The sequence below is a fragment of the Epinephelus fuscoguttatus genome, linkage group LG3 (assembly GCF_011397635.1).
Source record: "Epinephelus fuscoguttatus linkage group LG3, E.fuscoguttatus.final_Chr_v1".
Classification (NCBI taxonomy): domain Eukaryota; kingdom Metazoa; phylum Chordata; class Actinopteri; order Perciformes; family Serranidae; genus Epinephelus; species Epinephelus fuscoguttatus.
Genome location: NC_064754.1, coordinates 26,543,530 through 26,555,980, shown reverse-complemented (window position 1 = coordinate 26,555,980; position 12,451 = coordinate 26,543,530). Strand labels below are relative to the sequence as shown.

Here is a 12,451-nt window from a genome sequence, read left to right as displayed (position 1 = left end):
ACCTGGTTGCCTGCACTTTGATTCTTTATGCCTTCTGATTTTTTAACCCTTCCATGAGCACTAGTGGTTTGAGGGACACCAGCAGCACTCCTGTTATCCTTTTTTTCTAGTCGCTAACTTTGTCTGCCTGCTATTTGGTGCGGGACATGTAGGGCACAGTGGGTTTATCAGAGCTTTTCCATGAAAAACAACTGTTGCTGCTGGAAACAAGTTTGATGAGAGCAAAGTTTGTAAGTCAGAAAAACAAAAACAATGCACTAAAAGCCAGGAAGAGAGAGGGAAACTACAGAGTCACATGTAGCTTTGTAACTACAAGAGAGACTTTCCAAATTAGAAGCTGATGTGGTTAATTTATTGTCTTCCTACAAAGCAGGGTTGCACAACAACTAAATGGGAGTTGTAGTCCCTTCATGTTACACACACACACACACACACACACACACAGAGGAAAAACAGTCATTTGATCCGTTGTTTATAGAAAAGTATTGATTAGTGCAGCTTTAATATGAGTTTATAGGACTCACCACATCAGTACACCAAATGTGATTATGAGACAACGCCCTGATAAACTCATGGATCATATAAACCCAGTGATCTACTTATTATCCCGTTATGTCACTTGAGTCACTTTAGTTCAGAGACTGTGTTGTCGGTTGGAAGGAGCCTCTCAAATCACAAAGGCTCTCATTTATGAAACAGAAGTACAACACAAAACTGGGCGCACGGTCGGTTCCACACAAAGCTCGGCATTTATCAGAGTGGACATTAGGGAAGGCTACGATCAAATCTCATGTCAAGTCTCAGCTTGTGTACACAAGTTTGAGTCAGTGTGGACTTACAGTGCAGCGTGGTAAATCAGGCTGAGGTGGAGAATTGTAATTAGACCATACTCTGACTGTCATCTAAGTATCTGCAGCCACATTTTAATCACCTTAAAAATGTATAGTCGCTGTCTGGCTTTGTGGGACTGGCTCCAGGTTGTCGTGCCTGGCTCTATGTGAAACTTTTCTTTTTTAAAAAAAAAATCACTGACAAACCAAAGCATGTTTATATCATTTATCATTGAAACATAATTAAATAGAAATAAATAAACCCTGCAACAGGAGCCTAAGTGATTAGATTTTATCAGTGTCTGGGTCAGACACGTGTCTCTGTCTCTTCCACTAGCTGTTATTCCCCGAATTGAAGCAGACCTGATATGCGTGGCCACACGCTCCTCGAGTTGGGTCAATTATAATCTTTTATATGAATATTATAACAATATTAATATTATGTAATATATAGGCTATATCATTACTATATGTAGGTCAAGGTTCCAACCTCAAGTTTAACTGTCCACTGCAACGCTGTTGACTGTAGCAATGATTTCTTTCCATACTGCATTTTTCCGACCTCCTTTGATGCCACTTTTCAGGCAGCCAGATAGAACCAGTTGGTTAAACTGGAGCTGGGACATCAGCATTTCCATTTCTAGCTCCGAGAAGTCTTTCCTCTTGAAGATTGTTTTCATCAGCCACATTTATCAACACCTGATCATTCTTGCGCTGTGATGGCGAGATAAGAACGTTTCATGGCTCGCACGCAAACCCTGTCATTAGATGATGATAACTCTCAGATCGGGGCTTGTTTGTAGGATAGATTGATAAGAGTATGCCACAAATATGATAATGATGCTGACATGATGATGTTTGGTCATATGGTTTCTTTCATCTGTATCTGATTGGGGAGAAGGCATCGACTGATGTATTATTAAATCAATAAGCACGGTATGACAGCTTCCATTGAATGTGAAATAAATAAAGAAGAAATACAAGAACTGAAATTGTTGTAATAATCAGATGAAGTGCTGTAATTTGATTATTTGGGTCTTTTAAGTTGGGGAGTTGCCTAATGTTTTTTTCCTCCTCTTTCTACAGAGTGAGTCAGTCAAATACTTCCTGGATAACTTGGATCGTATTGGTCAACTGGTGAGTCACAGCGACTCGTTAAATCTCATGTGCTTTTTGGATTTCTTCACCTCTTTCACCTTTGTAAGAACACATTGTATCTTCTCTTTTTCAGAACTTCATCCCAAGCAAGCAGGACATTTTGTTCGCGAGGAAGGCGACAAAAGGCATCGTCGAGCACGACTTCATCATCAAGAAGATTCCTTTCAAGATGGTGGACGTCGGAGGGCAGAGGTCCCAGAGGCAGAAGTGGTTTCAGTGTTTCGACGGGATCACGTCAATACTCTTCATGGTGTCATCGTCCGAGTATGATCAGGTAACCTCCAGGCACATTTCTGATCACGTTGCGCTGATGTTAGTCAGACAGTGATTAATCTCCTGATTCTTAGAATCACAAAATGGATGGAAAATCATCAGAGAGACATTTGAGATCTACACAAAGCTCTCTTTGTGGTTGGCTGATGAAACTTGATTGTTCCCTCAGTTGTGGCTCCAGTTTAAATCAACAGTCATATGATGACGACTGAATCCGTAATTGGTGCTCAGATAAAACCTGAAATAACCAAAGGGTAATTCTGTGTGTGTGTGTGTGTGTGTGTGTGTGTGTGTGTGTGTGTGTGTGTGTGTGCGCGCGTGTGATTGCAGGTCTTGATGGAGGATCGAAGGACAAACCGTCTGGTGGAGAGCATGAATATCTTTGAGACAATCGTCAACAACAAGCTCTTCCTCAACGTGTCCATCATCCTCTTCCTCAACAAAACAGACCTGCTGGTGGAAAAGATTCGCACGGTGGACATCCGCAAGAACTTTCCTGAGTTCAGAGGAGACCCGTGCAGGCTAGAGGACGTACAGGTACACACAAACACACACACACACACACACACACACACACACACACACACCAGAAACACAAAGGTTTTCATTGTTGTCACGATTGTGAGGCAACAAACTAATTTCTCCTGCAAGTTGTTTTGTCGTTCTGCTCCTAATTTTCCTCCTGCTGTTCATAAGCCCAGTGTGCTTTCATACACACACACACACCAACATCATGTGAATCAATGTACAATTTTACATACACAGGCTGTTGGTCAGTGTATTTACATGTATTGTATTGTATTATATGTACAAATGTATTCTGTTTGCGGATGATACTGCTTTATTTTATTCTGGGGAAGATATAACACAGGTGCTGAATGTGGTTAAAAAAGAATTTGAAAGAATAAAAACATGGTTTGATGTAAATAAATTATCGCTAAATCTCGAAAAAACAAACTTTATGATATTTAGTAACAGAGGGAAAGGCGCTGATGCTTCAATTAATATAGATGGTATTGAAATTAATAGAGTAAGGGAAATAAAGTTTTTGGGTGTCATCCTAGATGAGAATTTGAGTTGGAAATCACATATAAATTATACAAAGGTAAAAATATCAAAGTAAAGGATTCATTAGATAATAAAGAATTGTACATTTTATACAACACCATGATTGTTCCATATCTGACCTACTGTGTTGAAGTTTGGGGAAATGCCTGTAAAACATATACTCAGTCAATTTTCATTTTACAAAAAAGAGCTATAAGAATAATCAGTAGAAAACGATATAGAGATCCAACAAATCCATTATTCCTTCAGTTAAAATTTCATGAATTAGTAGATTACAGTATTCTGCAAATTATGTTTAAAGCCCATAAAAAAACTTTACCAATCAATATTCAGAAAAGATCTGAAAAAAGAGAAAGCAAGTGTAATTTAAAAGGAACAGAGATCTTTAAAAAACCAAGATTCAGAACTAAACTGATGGAATGTTGCATTTCTGTGATAGGAATCAGTTTATGGAACAATCTGAACAAAGAAACTAAAGAATCCAAGTCAAACATTACATTTAAAAGAACAATTAAAGCCAGTGTGTTAAGGAAATATATTGAAATATGTTAGTTATGTTTGATTGTCATACCCATTGTCATGAAAGGTATAGTATATAAATAAAAATAAATAAAAATAAAAAATAAATGTTTGAATGGTATCAACTGAATTGTAACTCGGGAATCAAAAAGACCGTGACTGCCGGCAGCTATTTTCTTTTATTTTTGTTTATTTTGTTGTTTTAATTTAAGTGCTTTGTAAATTGATTTTTTGGGATAAAGGGGCAGATTAAATAAGATTATTCTTCTTTCTGCTCCCTTTCATTCAGATTTGGGAATGTTGTGTTTATATTGCGCTGTTTTTTTTCTTTTTTTTCAATGAATGAAATAAAAAAAAAAATGAAATTACGTTAAACCAAACAAAGACAGCAACTGTGTGCTCAGTTGGGTGCCCTACCACAAAGATATAAATCAGTTAAAAGTGGAAAAGTGTAGCACATTACTGAAGCAAACAATCCCTGTAGGATTCACAGTTTATTAAATTATCATTGCTGACCTGTTTCAGCCATAGAAATCTCTCTTTGCGATAGATTTTTGGGATTATCACCTCCTCTGATGAGACCTCCTTTTGCAAGGCCAATAAAACAAAGGATGTTTTGGATTGACGGGCTCAGCATCATGGTCGTAATGAAAGCTTTACTTTCACACCATTCTTACAATGATAATTGAATCTTGATGCATGATACAGCGGCAGTATTCTTCTTCTTGTATTCATGTCTGCTTCACTACTAGACTATGATTTCATAGAGTTACCAAGCTGGGTTTTCTGTTTTCTTCCCCTTTACTTGCTCCTTGTGGCCCTCTGAGAGTTTACACCCCAGATCCGTTGCACACCTGTTAATGAGGTCATTGCCTTGACTGTCATTTATATAGCTGTTTTGTGGTTAACACTATTCATGCTCTGAGGTAGGACTGTGGAAAAGTGTCAGTGTGATATTTTAATAAAATGTGCAGCTCCAGGGTGCCCATTAGCTCACCTGGTAGAGCAGGCGCCCCACGGCGCCACAGCGGCCATGGGCTTGATTCCAACCTACGGCCCTTTGCGGCATGCTTCCCCCCCCTCCCCTTTCCCTCCCTACCTTTCACGGTAACAACTGCCCTGTCAATTAAAGGCAAAAGAACCTCTTTTTCTATTATTGAGAAAACCAGGTTACACAAGAAATCACTGCGCAGAAGGAAGCGTGCATTAGTTAACATTGCATCTCAGCTGAGGGGGACACTATTAATGTTTTAAATCTCATGCTGTCACAAACACCTGACTCTCATCCATGAGTAGATGCATGCTTCCTTTATCACAGTTATACGGTTGGCGGGGGTAGTTCAGTAGAGAGACAACATGCAAGTGCTCACACGAAAGTCTGTGGATTATCTTGAGTAACCAGGTCATGATTTCTGGAAAGAGACATTGCTGCTGAAGTTTACACAAGCATCTTTTTGGCCCTTTGAGCACCACAAGCCAGGTGCCATTTAGTTCCATTATATCAGCTTGAAGGCAGACATCTTTACGGCTGTATTTTTTATTTTTGGGTGAACTATCCCTTTAAATGGAGTGTGTTTGGGAAGAGTTGACAGCGCAGTGAGAAGAGAAAAGACAGAGTCTGCAGTGAGGGAGCACACTGCTTTTCCTTTCAGCATAAATGTGTCTGAATTTTACAAATATTCCAGTGTTCAGTTCTGGAAACTTACTTGGATATTATCATTTATTTGAATTAAAATATTTTGAATATGAGGTATATACTTTTAATAATCTTTTCCTTTGATCCTTCCACCCCTCAGTGATTCTTCCTCTGTCTGATGTCTTGGTCATGTAAAAAGCAGATTAGAAACCTGGTTACCCGGTCAACAGATCAATTCTCATTTACATGATGTTAAAAAAATCTGCTCACTGTTGAAAGCTGACTGTAACCCTGCTCTGCTCTCTCCAGGCGTTCCTGGTGCAGTCGTTCAGCCGTAAGAGGAGAAACCGGGGAAAGCCGCTTTTCCACCACTTCACCACTGCGGTAGACACAGAAAATATCCGCTTTGTCTTTCACGCCGTCAAGGACACCATCCTGCAGGAAAACCTCAAAGATATCATGCTACAGTGACCTTCACACTGCAGACGATGGCTTCTCTGACTGTAAACTGTGAAACCGGCCATGAATCCAGGCGTGGAGGACGCCACAGCCCACAAATGCATATTAACACTGACCTGTGGAGCAGTCGGTTGATCCCACAGAGTGGATTTAACTGAACTCTGAACCTGTGGAGCCCTGAATTAACTCTGGATCATGTCGGCCCCCTGTGGAAACTGTGAGGGTCACCGAGGACAAGACCCTGCATTTAACCTGTATAAATGTGTGTGTGCTGGAAAGACAGTCACCTCCTTGTAGCGCTCAAGTGTTGTCGCCTTCATACACAGGTTAGAAAATGTTTATAAAAAGAAAAAAAAATAGAGAAAAGCACCAACTACATGACATGAGCACTGAAAGTGTTTTTTTCTCAGATGTACATATATATATATATATATACATATATATATATATAAATGACTAATGACAACCCTGTCACTAAACCTAAAAGTAAGACTGCTGCTGGTTGAAATATAGACGGATCAAGCTGTGCGAGCAAGACGCAGGAGGGGAAGAAGGAAAGATTAAGGAAGACAGAAAGTTAGGAGCAGGCTGAAGAATGCCTTGTCCTCATGTCCACGTGACGGAGGGAGAGGGGAGAGGGTTTGGGCTCATACTGGTCATATGCTGTGTTATGTGATAAGGTTGCACAAGTGTTCCTGTCAATGAACTTTAACAGAGGGAAGAGGCTCTCTCGTGCTCCCTGTCCTCTCCTGTGCTGCCTTTCTCTCCATCTTTACCTCTCCTCCTCGGCTCGTGTTTATTACTCCCGCCATCATACGAGAGATGAACAGCTGCAGATAACAAGTCTTACCCCTCTCCCCCTGGAAGTCTCCTCTCAGGCACAATAGACAGATTGTTCTCCTCTTCCCTCTCCAGCAGAAACAGTACACAGTCAAATTAGAGACTCTTCTTGGTTTAAAGACACTCAGCTCCTGGTCTGCATGAATTATGGTTCATCTCTATCCCAGAGCCTTTCTTCTGTTTCCCGCCAACATCCCAGAAGAAGTACCACAATAGCCTCGACTTAACTTGAGGCGTATAATAAGCACCCCTTAACAAGGAGGCTTTGGTGTAAGGTTACTTGTTCCTTTGTCCTGTAAAAGTGACAGGAACAGCAGAGGATGACAGGGTTGTTGAACTGTGAATCACCTTATTCCCATGTTGCTGACGGCCATTTTGGACTTCTGTAGCAGACAGGGTGGGATGTCTACCTAGAATATTGGCACAAAACAAGTTAAACAAACCAGATTGAACAAAAACAGCAGACGATACTAGGGCTGCCCCCTTAAAGTTGAAGATTCAAATCATCAGTCGGAGACCCCTCAGTAGACTGAGATTCTTCAGGTCTGTTTTTTTGTCAGTCAATGTTTAGTGTACCTCTGGGGATGCTCTCGGGTACAGGAAGCTACAGACCCAGACCCACGGTGAGTCTAAGAGAGACGGAGGCAGCTGCCCGGAGGAGGAGAGGCTTTGCCCGGTCAGGCTCTGAGATAACTTCTACCTTCTGCTTAAAGGTGGTGATTTTACAGCTCACACCAACTTAACACGACATAGTCTTGGACTTTAGTTTGATGTCAAGTGGTGGCGAAATTTGTTGCTGCACATTTCAGATCCATCGTTAGTGGATTTGCCCTGCATTTGCTTGGACGGATAACTTGGCTTGTTTACTATATTATAAGAACATCACTTCTATCCTGAATGTCTCGCCAACCCCGTTCAAACATTACCAAGTCCGGTATTTTCTACATCAGGACACCTCTGAGTCTTTAATCACATTAATACCAAGTTAAAACCATAGAAACACATCATCATCCATTTTTATAAAGTTGTTTTATTCTCAGTTATGTTGCAACAGTTATTTCAGGGTTCAATTATCCATCCCGCAACTCAAACTACACAAAGAACTCTTAGACCAACAAAAACCTCCCAATTTAGTGAGGGGACACAGAATGATACAAAGCGACACACACTAAAAAACAACAACAAAAGAACCCTGACTTTGTTTAATGTGAAAGGGGTCCTATAGTGACGTGAGCCCACAGGGAATTATCACCCGACTCTGCGGTTCCCCTCAGCTCCACAGTTTTACAATTTAGCATCTTTCAGCTCATTGTTTTACAGCCAGAAACTTGGTTCACACAAAAACAGGCAACTTTACTCTTTACTCTCCCTGTCCAGCGCCAAACAGCAGACAGAGGAAGCTAGCAGCTTACTGATGTGTTGGTGAAGATTCTCAGTCATCCAGGTCACAGTAATTCTAAGTGCTATATCATCTGCAACCAGACTCGCTTTTGAAGACATTTCACCTCTCATCCAAGAGGCTTCGGAACTGAAGAAGCATCTTGAATGAGAGGTGAAATGTCTACAAGAAACTCAAGCAAGTCCCATTGCCCACTATATACACTTATAACAGCTAACTGATGAACACATCTGGAGCATCTAGCAGCTAAACAGACAGATATTTCCCTCAGGAGTTGGTCGAGACCAAACCAGAGCTAAAAGGGGAGTATTTAATAGTAATAGTATTTCATTCATCAGTGGACCAGACACAAGACTGATGGATGCATTTATAAGAAACTGTTTTCTAATAAGTTGCTTATATTAACTTCAAAAGGTGATAATTCACTCAGTGGCCACTTTATTAGGTACACCTGGTGTTTTCAGCACCGTGTTGAATCAATACCAGCAAGAAGTCAGGCTAATCTGGGGCCCAGTATTAGAATGGTGTACCTAATAAAGTGGCTACTGAGTGGATGTCAAGCCCCAAGAACAGCACCAGGCTTTATAGCCAATTTGAGATATTGGCCAAACTGTGGAATTGCAACCACCAGGCCCATCACGTGATGTCATTGGGCCTAAAAAGACTTTTTTCCATAGACTTACATTTTGAAAGAGACGTTTGTAAATCAGTGGATACATTATTTATTTATTTAGTTAGTTAGTTTTTGAGCATCTCAGCCCCCTCAGGATTCAGTCCATTCAGTCTGATAACATTTAGAGAGTCTAGAAGAGCCTCACAATTAAATCATTTTATTCCCATTCAAGTTAGCAAAGCACTAAACAGGAAGTTAGCCACTCGGCCGATGGAAGTCTCTAGCACGTCTGCTCTATGGGCCCAATGATGCAGAAGCATTGCAGGTAATTTTACACATGGAAGTTGAACTTTTTTGGCTTTATGCGCCACTGAACAACTTTCGTAGGAATGACCAGGGCCTCAACTCTGCCGCTGTATCCAGTTCTCTTTATACAGCAATGTCAATGTTGTGTTTACAGCTAGCTGTGATTCCTCCAGTGGTCAAAAACCAATAACTAATAGATTAATCACTAATGGAAATAATCACTAGTTGCAGCCCTGTTTCACCAGCGAGGGTTAGATGGTAATGTTGGATAAAGGAAAAGTACCGTGCTATGGTTGCATGCAGATTAATATGCGCACTGATTTATGATGGTGGTTAAACTGCTGACCAGAACTCTGTCTGAACTGTCCTGTTATGTGATTTTAATGGATACCTGCCAGCCAGCCAGAAACACGTTCCTTCAAAGCCCTTTCAACCCGTATTATATCCTCTCTTGGATCCCCCAGTTCGGTATCTTTTCTAACATGATTTCAAAAGGAGAATCTATGAGATGAAAAATGTTTATTTGATTCCCAACATTCACATGGTGTGCATTTTGGTACGCAGCAGTAGGACACAGCTGGGCTGCTCCTCCCACCCTGAGTATTGAGTCCAAATGGCCTTGAGGGGAATGAGGCGAATCATGAGCACTTCCACACGCCTTATTATACTGTATTAAACTGTGTAATTTGTATGTATTTGTGCGTGTTTGCATAGTGACTTACGGCCCTTATTTTGTGCATGTTCATACATCTTGTACATAAGAATACTGTAATTATTTGACTGACACTGTGTGTACTGTGGTAACCTTACAATACAAACACCACTCTGTCTAACAGTATCACTGTAACTGTAACGTTGCTGTAACATTTGTCATTAACTAACCTACCTTTTCCACTCACACAAGTTTTTTATTTTTATTTTGTAAGTGTCGTCATTGCACTGGAAGCGTCCGAGAGAAAACAACCAGAAAGGAAAAACTTCTGGGAAAAATGAAACAAATCAACAGATGGCAGACCTTTAAAATGCGAGCAGGATGAAGAGAGGGAGGTCTTCTGCTTTTGTTTTCTGTTTCCCAGTGCCTTGGCTCTGTGCTCTGTGGTGAAATACACTGCCGTTTGCTGACATGCTGTTTCTTTATTTGCTCAGTGTTGGCGTCTGTGTGTTTGAGTGTGTGTACGTCAAAGCAAGAGGTCAAGACCTTCTGCGTTGGAGAGTGAAAAGTGGTAGAAAGAGTAGAGGAGAGGGAGGGGGGATAGAGGGAGATGGCAGAGGGTTTAAAAAAAATAAAAGAGAGAAAATAAACTGAAATGTGTTTTTCTAATGTCCTGGGGCAGTTTTATGAACATGAGAAACCCTCTTGCAAAGCCAGAAAGCAGGGAGCAGATAACTGATGTCATGCTGATGTATAGCCTGGAGGCTAACCGAAGGCTCTCATTCCACATAATGTAATACGAAGCTCATCAGCCAGAGCTATCAGACTGCTGGGCAGAAGAGTGGAGCTGAAGTCGGGTGATATCTCCGTTACCCAGCGGAGTCTGACCTTTGCTTTGGCTTTTAATCAGAGGAGCTCTGATACATAACAGACTGCACGTCTCAGGAGACAGGGTGGGAGCCCAGAAACAACTAGAGCGGAGTTTTAGCGTTGTTTCAGAGACCACTGGTTAACATAGATTTATTTACACAGGAAGTCAGTAGATTGTAATTCAAGGTCTTCACACACCACAGAAACACGTGTGACGGCGTATAATACGGGATCTATGCAACCCAAAAAAGACAGAAATGACCCTGTGAGTGGCAACGCTCAGACTGGGGGGGAGGGACAGACAAAGGGAGGAAGAGAGAATATAAGAAAAAGTAAGAGGATAGAGGGAGGGAGGAGGGAGAGAGGTCATGTTTCCTCTGTTGAGCCCACTTCCTGTCCTGATCCCAAAATGGAGAGACTGTAGGAATGACATCCCACTGCCTGTTCCAGTCTCCCCCTCCCTCACACACACACACACACACACACACACACATCAGAGAAACCCAAACCAGCCTCCCGCGGTATCCTACAAAGGAGATGAGAGGAAAAAGCAGGGAGCAGAAAAATATATCCCCAGTGGTCTCTGAAACATAAGGAAGCCTTCGTTTATAGAGGCAGAGAGGCGCAGGACATTTTGTCCTCAAGTTGCACTGGACCATGTGTGGCCTAGATGTGTGTGTGTGTGTTTGTGTGTGTGTTAAATTGAGTGTAACTTTGTGCTATACAGTCATTACCAAAACATCAGTGCAGCGTAGCTTAATTCAGTGTGTTTCCCTGACATACATCAGTTTTGATGAAAAATGTTTTTTAGTCCTGAAGCGGTTTATTTAATATTTTAGATGTTATATTAATGTGTAGCATTATTGTAACATGTAAATGTAACCACATTAAATCAAAATCAACTTTATTAACTCCCTGACAAACACAACATAATGCTTTTTTTTTTAACTAATTGTACAAATGTTCCTGTGCTACTGAGACAGTGACTGCAGATATTGTTTCTGTGTCGAATGAATCTCTCTTTGGATTTAAACTACATTGTCTCCACACAGAAAACATCACAACAATAAACCAAATATCCAGAATATCCGCAAACATAACAGCAGCACATCACCCGCCTCCAGCAGCACATTTGTGGTTTCGTACCTTTCGTTGTGCCTTTCTTAATTTGTATTGGCACGGCTGTTTAAAAGCCATTAGATAAGCCATGCATCTGAAACAATGAGTTGCTACCACATCCTCTGTTTTCCATTTAAATAACCAATTTGTTTTGTGCTTGCTGCAGATATATAAACAACACAAGTAGGTGTGTTTGGACTTGTTGGTAAATAACCTTCCCCTCTGTGCTGATCACTGTAGTCTGACACTAGCAAAGGTGATAGTTGGCAAATGAATTGATCCTGTGACTTCTTATCATCACTTTCCATCTATACTGGGTTATTCGGCTGTTCTAAACTGGATGTACATGTACTGGTTTTCTGAACAAAACAGTTTTTTGGTGAAATTTAATGACGCCTGGAGGACCTCGGTAAGGGACTGTTCTTTATTTATCAGAGGAGGTGGGTGGCTGGGGTGTGACTTCTTCTTCTGTTTTTGTTTTTACCATCCCTGAAGCTACAAATTTGTTTTATTGGACCTCTCCAAGTCACTGGTAAAAAATGAATGACCCTCACTCCACCATAAATTAGTTGTTAGATTAAAACATATTCTTTGATGGTTGAAGGTTAAAGGTTGAAGACGAAATCCTGGAGTTGAAAAAAGCCTCACTTTTCATTCTTGTCATACATGCTGGTTAGTTTAAATTTTTTTTCTTTTAAATGAGACATGT

At 40.8% G+C, this 12,451-nt stretch overlaps 1 protein-coding gene across 1 annotated transcript in view; it reads left to right on the top strand.

Moving 5' to 3' along the window:
* Positions 1-10,223, top strand: part of gna12a (guanine nucleotide binding protein (G protein) alpha 12a) — a 32,482-nt gene extending 22,259 nt beyond the window's left edge. Inside the window, exons 3-6 of the mRNA XM_049571200.1 lie at positions 1,917-1,967; positions 2,062-2,262; positions 2,592-2,798; positions 5,794-10,223. Coding sequence (XP_049427157.1) covers positions 1,917-1,967; positions 2,062-2,262; positions 2,592-2,798; positions 5,794-5,955 — 621 coding nt within the window. The 3' untranslated portion in view covers positions 5,956-10,223. The remainder of the gene's footprint in view (positions 1-1,916; positions 1,968-2,061; positions 2,263-2,591; positions 2,799-5,793) is intronic.
* Positions 10,224-12,451: the final 2,228 nt, after the last annotated feature.